At 38.1% G+C, this 17,027-nt stretch overlaps 1 protein-coding gene across 4 annotated transcripts in view; it reads left to right on the top strand.

Moving 5' to 3' along the window:
- DOK5 (docking protein 5) overlaps positions 1-17,027 on the top strand; it is a 167,513-nt gene that overhangs the window by 63,410 nt on the left and 87,076 nt on the right. For all 4 annotated transcript variants that reach the window (XM_073005700.1, XM_073005692.1, XM_008013606.3 and 1 more), the window contains exon 2: positions 11,860-11,967. Coding sequence is in view for 2 of the 4 variants with exons in the window: in XM_073005692.1 (XP_072861793.1) it covers positions 11,860-11,967 (108 nt within the window). In the remaining 2 variants the exon portion in view is untranslated. The remainder of the gene's footprint in view (positions 1-11,859; positions 11,968-17,027) is intronic.

Below are 17,027 nucleotides of genomic sequence, written 5' to 3'. Positions count from 1 at the left end.
TCAGGCAGCCACAGAAATACTTTAGGTAAAAGATCAATGTATTCAGATTAGTGTTGCCAAAATCACCCCAGATATTAGGTAGAAAATGGATTGCAAAGTAGCAGGAATAAAACAGGGAGCCTTCTGAAACTCAGAAGATGGTGGCTTAGATTAGAGTAGCAGTCCCTTGTAGAGAAATACAAATATTCCAGGTTTAGCTAAAGGGTAAAAATACACAGAATTTGGTGATTGATGAATTGCGTTAAAAGATAATTTTCAAAACAGGTAAAATGATGACCGTCATACAAATGTAGAATGAACTTGTGTCGAAGGTTCTACTTAACGCGTTAATTAAATGAAGGAACAATGTTGAATATTAAAACTAGTTCAAAGGGTAATTCAAAGAACTCACACATTTGTATATCCCGAATGATGAAATGAATATTCAAAAGGAGGCAAATCTAGCTTTGTGGACAGTGGGGGTGGGGTGGGTGGGATTCAGTTGAACCTCTGCTGGACAGGACATAATTTGCATCTTTAGAGACTAGAATAATTTTGCATTGTTTTCACTTACCTACAGTTTACAGAGAAGTAGAATAGCTCCCACAGAATCCAAAACAGATAATTCTCGAAAGGTGCTTGCTAGAGAATGCCCAATTTTCCATTGAAGTGCAGATTATTCCCTAGAATTGCTGTGTGTGTGTGTGTGTGTGTGTGTGTGTGTGTGTGAGTGAGAGAGAGAGAGAGGAGGGGGAGGGAGAGGATTAAATATAGCTCAAATCTTGTATGAGCAACTGCAACCTCCGCCTTATTTACAGAATGAGTGTATCTGTATATAAACTAGAAGAGAAACAGATTAAAAAGCAGGGACAACCTCTTTTTATACTGAATAACTTACTAATAGCATTTTCTATGGTATACATATTATTTTACAACATCATTTCTAATGATGGCAACCTCTAGTTTACAGATTTGCCATGATTAATTAAACCAGTCCTCTGAGACATTTAGAGTATTTCCAGTTTTTTCTCCAAAGAACTCTATTCTCAGATGTGTGCATATTTCCTTAATTATTTCCTCAATTATTTCCTCAAAGGGAAGTTCCTGGAAGTAGTATTTCTGGGTCAAAATGTAGACATAATTCTGCCTCTAGAAAGGTTGTACTAATTTACTTCACCACCAGTAAAGGGTTGGCATAGCTAATTTATTCCCTGTGGATGCTTTTTAAGTATTCTTAGTCTTCTTTATACATATTCTATTTTACGATTAATCATCCCATTTTTGCTGGTATTTTTCTTTACAGTGAGTTTAAAATGTATCTTGATACCCACTGTGCAATTTTCTCCAAATTGGCTTTTCTTTCCTTACAAATGAAGGATATATATGAATCTTAGGCATAGAATCATGTTGTTTACTCATTAAAAAGATTTTTTTCCCTTCATAAAATACATGATTCTGACCCAGTTCATTAGTTTGGTAAGTGGAATTGGTAGCAGCCTGTATATTATGATTGGGGGAGGCTACAGAAATCACTCTTTTGTAATCTTCAAGCACCAACTGTGAAATCCTGTCATGACAGAGCCATTCATAGGATTGAAAAGTTTTGACCTTCTTGGCCTCAGAGATCATCCAGGCCAATGATCTTGTAACTGCTCAGTGGTTCATTTTAATCACTGCCCAGGTGGAGCCAAGTTACCAAGACAGAGGAATTGCAATAGGGAAATAGTTTAATTCACCCAGAGCTGGCTGAACAGGAGACCAGAGCCTCTGTAAAAATTTGGAAGCTAGGGTTTTTCAAGGATAGTTGAATGGGCAAGGGAATGGGTGCTGCTGATTGGTTGTGGATGCAGTCGTAGGTATGTGGAAAACAGTGCTGTGTACTGAGTCCACTCCTGGGTGGAGGCCACAGGATCAGCTGAGACAAGAGTCATGGGTCTGGGTGGGGCTATTGGTGGTCAACAATGCAAAAGCCTAAAAAGACAACTCAAGAACTTAGGTTCTACAGTACTGGTGTTATCTGCAGGAGTAATTGAAGAAGCTGCAGATCTTGTGACTTCCAGAATCATGGCTGGTCATTCTTTACACCTACATCGTAGCAGAATAGCTCCTCTCATCCTCCTAACCTGGCGATCTTTCACAAGTTTTACAAAGAACATTTAGTTCTGAAGAAAAGCGATTATCATTTAACCTATAAACTAAATTTCTCCCAATGTTAGCTTGGCCCAAGCCTGAGAATGACTAATGGCAGTTTTGAGATTTTGAGATTAAAGGCAAGATGAGGGCTGATTAGATCAAATCCCTTTCATTGTCTTAATTTTCTCACTGTTACACTTTTTGTAAAGACGGTTTCACTCTTACATAGGATGGAGGGGCATTACCTGTGGAGCAAACTCCTATGTCCTGGTTCTCCTTGGTTAACATCTCCACCCTTGACTTCCAGATTATATCAACCCACACCATTTTCTGTGGCTACTGAAAAGCCTGAAAGTGACAGAGGAGACTGAGCCTCTACGGGGATAGTGTCAGCCAAATTGGAGGGTTGGACACTCATGGAGAAGTGACTGGTCAGTCCCAGGTAGTGGACTGTCCAGGCCAGTGGGGAGTCACTTAGCCTAGTTTGCTATCACCATGGCAAATGAAGAGCAAGAGGCTGAGAGTTAGAGAAGCAAGGAAGTCCAAGAAGAATTGAGAAGTTGCATGAGATAACATCTAATTCGAATATAGTTCGAAAAATACTTAGCTTGGGTCCCTGCACTTCTGTCAAAGACACTGACTATGTTATCACTTAAGGAGAGATGATATGGAGTTCTTTTCAAAGCAAATACTTCTTGCAGATTGCTAGGCTACGTGGAATCCTGAATTACTGTCTTAAGAACCCAGTTTCAGAAAAACTCCCTTCAAAACTATCACTGTGGGTGAACACTTAGTGCCAGTGAGTGAACTTAAAATCAGAAATGCAAATGTCACACTGAAATAGATTATCTATAAAGTTGTCGTCCAGATGAAAGAGCATATGGCTACAACTAAGTGTCTCTTTTTAGATTATGATAAGCATGAAAATAAACTTCTTACAGATGGATCGACCATCAGCCTGAGTTTATGCATCCCTAAGAGTCCAACTTTTCTGAAAAAATTCCTGGAGTAGTGGTTAAGAGCTTATTTTCCAGATTCAGGCAAACAAAAGTTGGAATCCTGGCATATTTCTCTTAGTTTTTGACCTTGAGTAAGATGTTTAACCTCACTAAAACAAAATTTGCTCATCTGTGAAATAGGAATAATAATAGAATCTGCCAAACAGAAATGTTGGGAGGACTAATTGAAATCATGCACATAAAGGGCTCAGCATTCCACAGTGTGCAGAACAAGAGTTCAGCCAATGCTAGGCATTAATATTAACATCCTGCTTGAGAAAAATATTTGATTTGTTTTGGAAAGTAGGTGCCAATAGGAATAGCACATGAGAATTGAGGCTAATTCAGTCAGTACTGTGATGATATATATCTTCTTTTATGATTATATTTTAAGTTCTAGGGTACATGTGCACAACATGCACGTTTGTTACATATATATACATGTGCCATGTTGGGGTGCTGTACCCGTTAACTCGTTATTTACATTAGGTATATCTTCTAATGCTATCCCTCCTCCCTCCCCCCACCCCACAACAGGCCCGGTGTGTGACGTTCCCCACCCTGTGTCCAAGTGTTCTCATTGATATATATCTTCAGAGTTTGGAGAGAATGCTCTGAGAAGAGAAAGTCAATGGGATTACAGAAAGGGCATGCTGGCAAAATGGAAAACACTTTTCACCTACTTAGTTAAGTTGTACCTTAACTTCATAGAGTAACTATAGAAACCTAACTGCAGCCCAGTGCTAGAGATGGGGATGCTAATGGATCTGCATGAGAAAGTGCTCTTCACGATGGCATCCACATGAATTGTAGAGCAGTGACTCCCCAGTGGTGGACAGGGAGACCAGACATTTGGTGGAGGGGACTGAAAAAGCCTCAAGTCAACATTTTAATAGAATTTTATTGGAGTAGAATCTTGGCTTGTGGGGAGATGTGGAATGTATAGGGATTCCACAGAAGGCAAAATTACTTCCGTTTCTCCCTGGAGAGACTTGTCAAACAGATTTCTATGAGATCTGTGCTTAAAGAGTTAAGAAATACTACCGTAGACCACAGGTTGGCAAACTAAGGCCCAAGGCCAAATCTGGCCCACTGCTTGGCTTTGTAAATAAAGTTTTATTGGAAGGTATCCACACCCATTCATTTACATATATTCTGTCGCTGCTTTCATGCTATATTTGCTGAGTTGAGTAGCTGCAATAGAGACCTGGGGGCGCTCAAAGATTAAAACATTTACTTTTTGGCTCATTACAGAAAGTTTGCTGACTCCTGTGGTAGATTATAAAGGCCTGAAGAGCCCCATCTTATCTCTAGAGTTTGCGTGGAGGCAGTGTACTATTTCCTTTCAACAGGAATTTTGTCACTAAAATTTGCTGTTTTCTTCATAACTGTCCTTGAATCCTTTAGAGGTATAATTGTGATTCTGTTCAAGACATTGTAAAGGCTTACTCTTATAGTAAAATTAGGAATTCTAAGCAAATTCTTAATTGTTTCAGCTGCTTCTTAGAACTGGAAATTTTGGTGAACTTATCAGAATATTCTTTGCTAGGAAAAGAAGCCAATAAAAAATGTTAGAGATTTTAAACCAGGGCTAAGAAATTATTAAGGGTATCAAATGTAAAAGGAAGAAAAGACAAAGGAAGAACAGAATAAATTATACATGGATTGGTGACCATTTAAGGCTGAAAATTAGGTATAATAAAACTACCACTACCAACAACAAAGTACATGCTGAATGAGATTTTTGTGTAACTGCTAAATCTGCTGTCCTTCTACCCAGGTTGTTGGAACTGTGTGATATGCTTATTTGCTTAAGCTTTGACAGTGGCCTGTGGGAATTGACTTGTTCAAATCAGGGGCTTTGAAGATACTCACAAAGACACATATTTATCAAATATACAATTTCAGATCAGCGTGCATTCAGCTGTGGCAGTGGTCCTCATTTTGCCCCCCAGAGGATGTTTGACAATGTTTAGGACAATTTTGGATTTCAGTGGAGGTGGGAGAATCTGCTACTGGTATTTAGTGGATGGAGGCCAAAGGTGCTACTAAACATCCTACCATGCACAGGAAAACCCCCCAACTATAAAGAATTTTCTGGTCCAAAATGTCACTCGTGCTAAAATTGAGAAACCTGAATGTATAGGAGGTGAGATATTTCAACATGCAAATTGTACTGTCATTGAAATCTCATACAGTGTATTTACATTAGGGTTACCTATCTTTATTTATTTATTTAAGACTCTGTCATGAGGCTGGAGTACAGTGGCACAATCTCGACTCACTGCAGCCTCAACCTCCCTGGGCCGCTGGGACTGCAGGCATGCACTACCACACCTACTTTTTATATATATATATATTTATAGAGACAGGATTTCACCATGTTGCCCAGGCTGGTCTTGAACTCTCGGACTCAAGCAACTCACCCACATTGGCCTCCCAACATGCTGAAATTACAGGCGTGAGCCACTGCACCCAGCCAGGATTAACTACTATTTCTAGCCCGTGAAACTATTATAGTTCGAATAAAAGATTTCTCTTTTAAATAAAAATATGTTAGTTTAAAAAGTCAATTTGAAGAAAAATGTTAACTAAATAATACTATCGATGACAAGTAGATTTGTTACATAAAATATAAAGGAGACAGTTGAATGAATTAATTTTTAAAAACTGCCCTAAACTATTAAGTGAATGGGATTATTTTCAAATTGTCATTCTTTGAAACAATGTCAGTGTTAATCCAAGTAGTTCCCACATGCTACCATATTTAGTAAGTCTTCCTGTTTTATTTTCGCTAAACAATACTGAGATATTTAAGATAAGCTTTTAGTCCTCTGGATACTTAGAGGCTCTTCTGGTGTTCTTCGGACAGTGTGCTAGCAGTTGAAATCGGGAGTTTAGTTTAATGGATTACATTTCTCCTTCAGTGTCTCTCTCAAACTCAAGATGGCAGCTCATGCTGCTCTGTTTCAAAGGCCACCATGTGCCACCTTTTGCAAGCCACCCATCTCAGGTGCCCGCATCCGGAAGTACTTTTAGAAGTCTTTGTCGGCAGCCCCGAGAGGGAGACACAGCATTGTCTGAAAGTACTTTATAAATATTTATGACATTGACTTGCAAATTATAGATAAAATACCTGAAAACATAGTGAAGAGCAAATTTGGTCCCAACTGAAGAGATTTTGACTCAGTAGACCTTGGCTAGTCTCTAGGAATCTGCATATTTAGCAATTATCCTGAGTGATGCTGGACCAGTGAGAATCACTGAGGTATGATATATGACAATAAAGGAAGGATCTTGATTGCACATATTGCTCTCAACTTTGGTACTGTCTACTTTTGTACCGTGTATTGGTATGTTATAGTTTGACATCGCAGACTGCCTCTTCATTAACCAAATTTGAGTTTTCCTTATCTTCTAATGAACCAATATGTTTTCATCTGCCCTTACTACTTAATAAATAAAAAGAAAAATAAGAAATGAGAAAAAAGTCCCCTAGACTTAATACAGATGGGTCCACAATGGAAATCATTAGGCATGCTGAAATTGAAGAACCTTTAGCTTGCATTCAGCAGCTTTTGGACATAAGCCAGGCAAACACTGGTTCAACTGTGAAGAAAATGAACACATTTTTTAAACTGTTAGAAATGCTGTCATTGAAGTTTGGATCTGAAAACTGAGGGATAATTAGGAAATTTAAAATATCTTTCTTGGTGAAGATATCTTTTCTTGCAGTGGGCATAAATTTTGCACACGTTTAGCATGTTCAGTTTTTGAACACATTCTTGGGGCATGTACAAAAGGAAGAGGTTGCCAATAGTGGAATGACAGCAAGAAACCTATTTTTCACATCCTTTATTTGAAGAAGCAGAGTGACAGTCATTCCCACTGTAATTACAGTCCTCAGGTGGTGGTAATATTTTAAGGGAGCCAATTGTCTCATCGGTTATTCAGACATAAGCAAGATGTTGATAGGACTCTCCTTGCCAACCATAGTACTGAGAATGTTCATTTTCATGGCTGAATCTCCATCCTGAAAAGGATTTGGTGCTTGAACTCTTACCAATGGCTCTTGTAACTTGCCTTCTTAGAGTTATTCAGTCTAGTGGTTAATTAGACTGTGATCTGATAAAAAAAAAAAAAAAAAAGGACTAGAGAAGAATGTAGATGACATTTGTTAGATTAGGCTGTAATTTTAGATCTTGCTTTAATATCTGTACATCTTACTGTCTTTTTAAAAATTTAAACATTCTATTTTGAGACAATTATAAATTCACATTCAATTGTAAGAAATATTACAAAAAGATCCTATATCCTTTACTCAGTTTCTCTGGTAGTAAAGTCTTCCAAAACTACAGTACGATATCATAACAAATATATTGACATTGATATTGAGGTAGCCAAGCTACGGAACAGTTCCATTGCCACAAGGATCCCTCATGTTAACCTGTTACAACCAAACCCATATCCCTGGGCTCCCTCTCTCCTCCACCACCACATTCCTAACTTCTGACCATCGTTAATCTGTTTTCCATTTCTATAATTTTGTCACATCAAGAATGCTATACAAATGCAATCATGTAGGATGTAACATTTTAGATTTGGCTGTTTTTTTTTTTTTAACTCAGTATAATTCTTACAGAGATTTACTCAAGTTGTTGCAGATATTAATAGTTAATTTCTTTTTATTGCTAAGCAGTATTCCATCATATGGAGGAAATACCACCGTTTGTTTAATCATTCACCCATGTTATCAGGCTTTCAGGTTTTGGCTATTTTGAATAAAGCTATGAATATTCATATACAGATTTTTTTTTTTTTTTTTTTTTGTATGTGGGGATAAAAGTTTTCATTTCTGTGTCATAAATTCCTAAGAATGAAACTGCTGGTTGTATGTTGCTTATTTCATTTTTTAAAGAAACTACCACTGTTTTTCAGAGTGGCTGTACCATGTTACATTCCCACCAACTATATATGAGTCATCCAATTTTTCCACCTCCTTGTCAGCATTGGGTGGTGGTGGTATTATTATTTTTTCAGCCAATCTGATAGGTGTGTATGGGTAGCCCTTGTGGTTTTAATTTTCACTTCATAGGTAGTGCTATTGAACATGTCTTCCTGTGCTTCTCGACCATCTGCACACTGTCTCCGGTGAGATATCTGTTCATGACTTTTTCACATAGCAAAAGTTTTCATTTTGGTGAGGTCCAGTTTATCAAATTTTCCCTCTGTGGATTGTGCCTTTGGTAACAGGTCTAAGAACTCTGTCCCAACTGTGATCTCTTGCATTTTCTTTTTATCGTTTTATTTAATATTTAGGTCTATTTTTAGCCATTTTTTATTTAAGGTGAGTGTTTTAATGTTTAAGTCGACGATTTCCCCCCGCCCCATGGATGTCCAATTGCCTCGGTACTGTGCATTGAAAAGCTGGCTTTTCTTCCACTGAATTGCTTTTCCACCTTTGTCTCTGTGTTTTCATATTGCTTGGTGGATTTAATAACTGCAGGATGGAAACCAATAGAATTGACTAATTATACTAATACCTCTAGGTATTTAAAAAATAACAGAATCCTCTTTCATTTAATTTAAAGGGGTTTTTTTGGTTTTGTTTTTGTTTGTTTTTCTTGGTAGTCTCTCTCTGCTGCCTAGCCTGGAGTTGAGTGGCATGATCTCAGCTCACTGCTGCCTCTGCCTCCCGGGTTCAAGCAATTCTCGTACCTCAGCCTCCTGAGTAGCTGGGACTACAGGCATGTACCACCACTCCCAGCTAATTTTTATATTTTTAGTAGAGATGGGATTTTGCCATATTAGCCAGGCTGGTCTCAAACTCCTGGCCTCAAATGATCCACCCATCTCAGCCCCCCAAAGTGCTGGGATTACAGGCATGAGCCACCGTGCCCAGCCATACAGTATTAACTTTTATTAAACAAAACAAAAACTAATGAACAAAACCAAAACCTATTCTTATGATCCAGAGAAAACATTGTTAACATTTTGAGTTTTTTGTTTTTGTCTTTTTCCATGCATTTTTAGTGTAGTGGAGATCATGACCTAAATGAAATTTTGTATTCTGCTTCACCCTTCCCCACAATAACATATTATGAACACTTTCCTATGTCCTTGAAAATTCCTTCTGAAACTTGTTTCAAATGAACCACCTATGTTATCCTGCAGATAGATAACTTGCGTACTGTAGATGTAGTATAATTTACTATATAAATATTATGTATATTATCTATATTACTATTTTTATAAAATAATTGCCTATGTTATCTTATAGATGCATAACATTTATTATAGATATATTCTATATATATACCATAACATGTACTACATATTTACTATATGTGTACCATTTATTATATATAGCTACTGTTACTTTATAGATAAGTAGGTAGATTACATTATATATTATAGAAATATTATAATTTACTTTGTGACTCCTTATTGTTGAAATTTGAGTAATCTCTGATTTTTTTATTGTAAATAATGCTGCGAACATTTTATTATACATTCGGTGGGATCAGTCACATATCTTACCCTCTTTATTTAGAGCTAAACTTCAGAGTAGAGTGGATTTCCTTTTTTCACCCTGAACAAAGCAGTTAATTTATGTTCAAGTTTCTGAGACAGAAGAGAAAAATGGAATATATAAACATTGCAGACAAGTAGTAGTTAACTTGAATTCCTCCCACATCTGCCAGGTACTGATAGAATTATAAAAGGTTTTAAAATTGACTATGGTTTGAAGGACCAAATATTTTTTGTAGACTTTGTTTTGTTTCTTCTTATTAGCTCAGAGCTTCTTAAACTTTGTAGTGCATAAAAATTATGTATCGGTAAAGTATACAAAACCACATATGTATGGTAATTGGAGGTGATTTAAGGATGGAGGATAATCATGACTGAAGACAGTCCACCCATCTGCCCTTGAATATGGAATTCATTTTATTTTGGGTTTTTTCCTAAGAATAGATTTCTATTCTTTTTTTCTTTCCTTTTCTTTTTGTTTTGAGACAGAGTCTGGCTCTGTCACCCAGGCTGGAGTGCAGTGGCACGATCTCGGCTCACTGCAAGCTCCGCCTCCCGCGTTCACGCCATTCTCCTGCCTCAGCCTCCCTAGTAGCTGGGACTACAGGTGCCATCACCACACCCGGCTAATTTTTTGTGTTTTTAGTAGAGATGGGGTTTCACCATGTTAGCCAGGATGGTCTCGATCTCCTTACGTTGTGATCGCCTGCCTCGGCCTCCCAAAGTGCTGGGATTTACAGGCGTGAGCCACCGTGCCCAGCCTAATTTCTATTCTTTTAAGGTTATTTATTGTCAAGTGACCTTTAAAGATCACCAGTCAAGTATAATAGTGCCACTCAGACATTTGCCATCAGTAAATACTACTATTAATTTATACTCATTTGCTGAGTGTGGTGGCTCACGCCTGTAATCCCAGCACTTTGGGAGGTTGAGGTGGGCGGATCAAGAGGTGAGGAGTTTGAGTCCAGCCTCACCAACATGGTGAAACCCTGTCTCTACTAAAAAAATACGGGTGTGGTGGCGCTTGCCTGTAATTCCAGCTACTCAGGAGTCTGATGCAAGAGAATCGCTTCAACCCTTGAGGCAGAGGTTGCAGTGAGCCAAGATAGCACCACCTCACTCCAGCCTGGGCGACAAAGCGAGACCAGACTCTGTCTCAAAATAAATAAATAAATAAATAAATAAAATAAAAATAAAAATTATACTCATTAATTTTTAGGTTTAAAAAAGTCTTACTTTATTTTGCTTTTTAAGAACATTGTTTTTCATATGCTCATTAGCTCTTTGCATTTTCTCTCTCTAGCATTACTAATATTTTAAAGTACTAGTGTATTTTTTACCAGTTATTTTCTTCAGGGTAGTTTTGGTTGCTAGAATCAGACCCCCATTCAAGCTAGCTTAATTAAAAGTTGCAGTGATGTTGATGGTGATGGGTTCCTTGGGATATAGATGATTTCCAAGAAACCCAGAGGAAAGGCTAGATCTCAATATTAGGAATTGAAAGATGGTGAAGAACTAAATTTTCTCTTTTACCTAGAATAGAAATGATCTAGTTCCCTGTAACAGGTTCCACTGCTTAACTCTCCTGCAAGTGATTCAACATGGCCAACAACTTCTGTGTAAACCTACCGGCATTGACCTTTCAATTTCGTCTGCACCTCTGGCAGTGCTCTTCCGGTCTCTGGGTTGAATATCCCAAGCAAGAATTTGGTTGGTGTTAATCAGCCAATTATTAGCTAATTAGTTTGGTGTCTGGTCCAACTCTTCACTATCCATTATTAAGAATATCACATGATAACCATAAGCTGTCAGATTCTAGGATGGACAATGAGATCTTTAGCATAGACCAAGCCCATGATTTTCAGATTTAATTGCACTTGAAATTCTAGCATGTGCCTTGAACACCTATTTTATTTGTACTTATTTGGGATTTTTATATCTGGGACTTTTTCTGAAATATACCTAGTGATATTGCTATCAAACCATGAAGAAATTTATCTTCAAATACTTATTTTCTTTTGATTCCAGTAATTGTCTGAATGACACATAATATGCCCATTGTGGAAATAATTTTGATTTTTAAAACTTTATTTTCCCAAAGCAACATCACATTTCTGGCTTGCAAATATTTCACAGGTGGAAACATCAAAAAGAAAACATTTAAATGCAAATGTCAGTCAGGGGAGATGCTGAGCTCAGTCTATGTATTTCCTTCCAGATTTATCAACGATGCTGGTTAGTATTCAAGAAAGCTTCAAGCAAAGGTCCAAAAAGACTGGAGAAATTTTCTGATGAACGTGCTGCATATTTCAGGTGTTATCATAAGGTAAGACTCAATTGCTGTAGCTTTCCAGAAATCTGTTTACAGGGAGGCAACTGGAATTACTGAGTCTGAAGACTTGCCTAAATTATTTAACAAAGGTACAAGCAATACCTTTTCCAAGGGCAAAACACCCCTAAAATAACATCTGCTTGCTAATTGTTTCAAGTAATTGACTAATGTAAAGTCACTCTTCTGGTTTCCTGCTATTTGCTGTAGCTGTTCTTGTTGTTTTCCAATCTGTGCTATGGGACTTACCATGTTCTTATACTCCCTACACGGAAACCCTGAGAGAATGAGGACTGGATCTCATTGTGTCTCAGACACTACCTGATGTAGAAAGACACTCATTCAATGCTTGGGGAATGTGGGGAGAGAAGGGAGGGGAAGCAGCAGAAAACAGGTAACTGTGGACGAAGAGGAAGTTCGACCCATTTGTTGATTTCTTTAAGTTTGATGACTAAATTTTCTTAGTAGTAGTGAGACTTCCTCATTAAAAATAATCATTGTGTGTTAGAACACATTAAGGTAAGTACAAGGTTTACTTACCACTTGGTTTCACAAATTAGCTAAGTATTTCCCTCGACATGGCAGTATATTTCCATGGTCCTTGTTAACACGCAGCCTATGTATTTTCTTTTTTTCATGAAAACGTGTGAAAGCACATGGTTAACACTCCTCCAAGGCTCTGGTTATTTTCATGTGGAGAAAATACTACTCTTTTGTCTGTGAAGGAACTATGCTTATTTTTATGATAGAACATTTTAATTTTGGCTTTCCATCTTGAAGATTCTTTAAGCCTCCTTTGGTGAGAATTTCCTGGGGCCAGACTTCTTTGCCATTTAAAATTTTATGTGAAACCAGTCGATCTATTAGAACAGAAACTTGGCTAGGTGGGGGAAGTGAACAGTCTTTCCTTTTGTGCAAATCCACCAAAAGTAGTGACTTTTTGACATCTTATAAAGGGTCTGTGTTGACACTTTGGTTTATATGATGATGAAAACAGTAGGGGAAGCTGCATTTCTTCTCAAATTAGAGAAATAAGGACTATGCTATACTTTATAGGCACATCTGTATGTACATAAGGGAAGAATAAGCACAAAACAAGCTTCTGGGACAGGTAGAAAAGGGAGTCAAGGGTGGCATCTTCCAGGCGTTTCATTTCCCTGTCACCCCATGAAGCAGTTCCACATTCCAAGGCTTCCACTCCCAGCCTTCCTTCTCTCCAAAGGAGAACCCACTTACACCTTTTTGAATCCAGATTTCCTCTATCATTTATCTTTCATCTGCCAAATATGAAATGACGCTATTCAAATATATCTATTTTTTGTTCTCAGGGAAGAGTTTTTGAATTGCGAATGTATTATTTAGGCACAGTGATCCATGAAGGCCTGTGATAGCATAAGTCTGAACCCTGTAAATAATCTTGAGCCAAACTCTCTACTTCTATAACACTCTCAACTATTTGTATCCAGTCATTTTGAATCAGACGTATTATGGCCCAGCTATCCCTCATGTATCCAGTATTTTATCTTATAACAAGATGGCAAGCAATGCTATAAGGGTGACTTGCTTTATTTTAACTTGAACAGCCCTTTCTTAAAAGGAGAATCAAAGTACCCAGGAAGACGTTTGGCTTATCATCTAGACACAGACAAAGCTTTAGGTGGCCAGAAATTATACTTAAACATCAGGTCTTCTCTTGAGAACTTTAGCCAGTCTGTAACTTTGCAATTCACCACGAGGCCCTGTACTGTTTGGTCATTGTGTGTGGCCATTGATCCTGTTTTTGTCTTGGTAGAGTTCCAAATATGTCTGGTTCTTCACAATCCACATATCTGATTCTTTACAATTCCATATGCCAACCTTTCTGAATGTAGAAAAAATAAGAAATAGGCTATGTTTTACTGATAGACCTATACATACCTAAGAGAAGAAAGAAGATAAATGAGGAATACGTTATAGGAACTCCTCAAATCCCATACATCGGCAAATGTTGTTGGCCGTATGCTCAAAATGTATGGAGACTCTGAACACAGCTCACAGCCTCTACTGCTACCACTGGGGTCCTAGGCAGTGGACTGCCAAATTCTTGGGCTTCTAGAGTCTGTTCGAAACACTTGTATGACATTGCAATATTCTTTGCTGCAACACTCTCAGCCAAGGTGTTATAATGGTCTACACCAGTGGTCTCCAACCTTTCTGGCACCGGGACAGGTTTCATGGAAGACAATTTTTCCACAGGCGGGGTTGGGGGTGGGATTGGTTTCAGGATGAAACTGTTCCACCTCAAATGATCAGGCATTAGATTCTCATAAGGAGCAGGCAACCTAGATCCCTAGGTTCACAATAGAGTTGACACTCCTATGAGAATCAGGAGGTGGAGCTCAGGTGGGAAGCTTGTTCACCTCCTGCGGTGTAGCCTCGTTCCTAATAGGCTGTAGACCAGTACTGGTCCAGTACCCATCTGCTGCCCAGGGGTGAGGGTCCCTGGTCTATCCGATCACATGATTTGATTTCCTGCTGCCCTTTTAACCTCATCTCTGAGTTTCCTTAATCCCACTTTCCTCTGCTCCAGGTGCCCTGGGCTCCTCTCTTTCCTTAGAAGATGCCAAGCACCTCCTACCCTTTACACCTGCTCTTCCCTTTTCCTAGAATGTTCTCCCCCAGGTACCCACAGAGCTCACTCCCTTACTTTGTTCAGTGCATTACTCCAATTGCTCCTCTAAGAGAGGCCATTTCTTGACTCCCTTGTTGGAAATAGAACCCACCTAGTCACTGCCTTCCACATCCATCTTATTTCTCTTCTTAGGAGGCACCATAACATAACACACTTGCTTGGTTGTTTCCTATTGTCTTCCTCTTTCCCCTGCATAAAATAAGGTCTACAGAGACAGGGTTTTTGGGGGGATAGGAGACGTGGTTCACTATTAGTTCAGAATCTAACACATAGTGAACACTTTTAAAAGTATTGACTGAAAAGCAAGAAATGTTATCAATAGAGGAAATGGAATACATACAGATGTCTATGTGTCATACTTTTATTTAGCTTACCAGAAGAAATCTGTACTTGAGGCATCTGAAACCAGAAAAAGGAATTTTGATTTGAAGAAAATAGGGTGGGCAGTGATGGAGGCAGAAAAAATCAGGATTTGGATGTTTTAGGAGGACAGAAAAATATAAAACCAAAATGGATGAAAAAGCTCTTGCTTGAATGTGCAATGAAGAAAGGGAAGTTGAGGACAAACTTGCTCTATTTCAGACTCTACCTGCTGGCTCTGGAATTTAATATGTAAATCTTTGGGGAACTTGGTAAGCCACATTCTCTTTCATCTATAATAATCATTAACCAAAGTTCAAAGCATTAGAACGGAAGAATTATCTACATTTAGCCTCCAAGCCCTTGATGAATTCCTGTAGCTGATTCATCCTCTACTCTTTTAGATCTGATACATTTAGTATTAATCTCTCGGGGCATATAAAAAGCTAGAGTAATTCTGAGATATGCATTTTTCATCTAAAAGCTGTGTAATTTATGAATCTTGATAATAAAATACTCGGGTTATAAGTAGCACACCGTGACCAAATTTTAGAGTTTATTCTAATATAAATAAAGCAATTTCCAAAAGAAATGAGGAAATGTACATCATGCTATTTGATGAATACGGAGGTGGTGTGGTGCATACAGACATATCCCTCCTGGAGGAAATCTGTAGCATTGATAAGAGTGCAGTACTTCTCCCATTTTATTTTTAAAGATATTATTAAGAAGAAAATGCCAGTTTTGCATATCTGACTCCTTTTAGAAGTTTCAACACAAGAAAAAGACTGTGGAATTTTAAAATTTGGTACCCCCTCACTGAAAATGTAGCTTGAGGTACACTCTTGCAAAAACTGGAAAATAAATATATGAATAATGCACATATAGAACAATTCATTTTTCATTTCTTTACTTCCACCATGAAGCACCCCTCAAGCACCCATAGTTGTCAGAGATGGCTGTGAATTTGATTAACTGTAATTTCAACAATATTAAGACTCCAGTGACTTTAAATATAGTTCCTGACCTTCTTGTTAAACACCAGTTCCATGTTTTCATTCAGGAAATAATGTTGCTTACACTAATGAGAAGGGGATGAAAGTTTCTGTGCATAGTTTGACTTTTTCAAGATGAGTAACACTCGAGATGAAATAGAGTAGAAAGAAGACTATCGACCACTTTTGAGACCAAGGCAAATGGTGTGGCGGGAAGTATGCCGGTCCTGGATTTAGGAAGTCTGAGTTCCAATCCCAGCTTTGCCACCGTGTATGTCTGACAAGTCACCCTCTTTCTGTGTAAAGGTGGCCTCTGAGGCAAGTTACACATTCGCTTCCTCATCACACATGGCTGAGTCTGCAGGGATTCAGTTCACCTTGGACCAGAAGAACAAGTCCAGCAAATCCTGTGTTTAGTGTTTCCCAAAATGTGTACGACAGAGTATGTCGAAAGAACCTTTCATGATTAAACATTGTGTGGTCAAAGAAATTGGGAAATGCAACATTTATGGCCCCATCTTTGAGATTCATAGCCCACTGCAGCCCCTCACAGGCTCTGAAAAGTCCTACAGTTAAGAAATTGAAGGGACTTTGAGTCAGCATTTCCATGGAACTATTTTTTTTTTTTAATTATGTATTCCAGGGAACAAATAAATTTAATTCTAGGGAACACAGTCTGGGATATGCTGCTTTCATGTGTTGCTTATTGTTGTTTCAACAGTAAACAACTAGAGACGATCATTTCTACTTTATCAAAGTCAGGGTTACTGTGTGTATTAAATGAATGTGAATGTATTTGAAAAGGGAACAACTCTCTAACTGTAGGGATTAATTGCCATTATTATTTTTATTCTGCCAAACACCTTTAGTCTTATTTGTTCTGTCATTCTATCCTTTATATAATGACTAGGTCACTTGTATCTCCTAAGCTCAATGTCCGACCTTGTTCTTGGTTTCTGCAAAAATAGGATTCTAGGTTCCACACAATGAGCTAATGTACTAAAATTTATTTCTCTGGAATTTCATCCAAC

This window comes from Chlorocebus sabaeus, chromosome 2 (assembly GCF_047675955.1).
Source record: "Chlorocebus sabaeus isolate Y175 chromosome 2, mChlSab1.0.hap1, whole genome shotgun sequence".
Taxonomy (NCBI): domain Eukaryota; kingdom Metazoa; phylum Chordata; class Mammalia; order Primates; family Cercopithecidae; genus Chlorocebus; species Chlorocebus sabaeus.
Note: the sequence above shows the minus strand (reverse complement) of the source record. Positions and strands in the feature narration are given on the sequence as shown.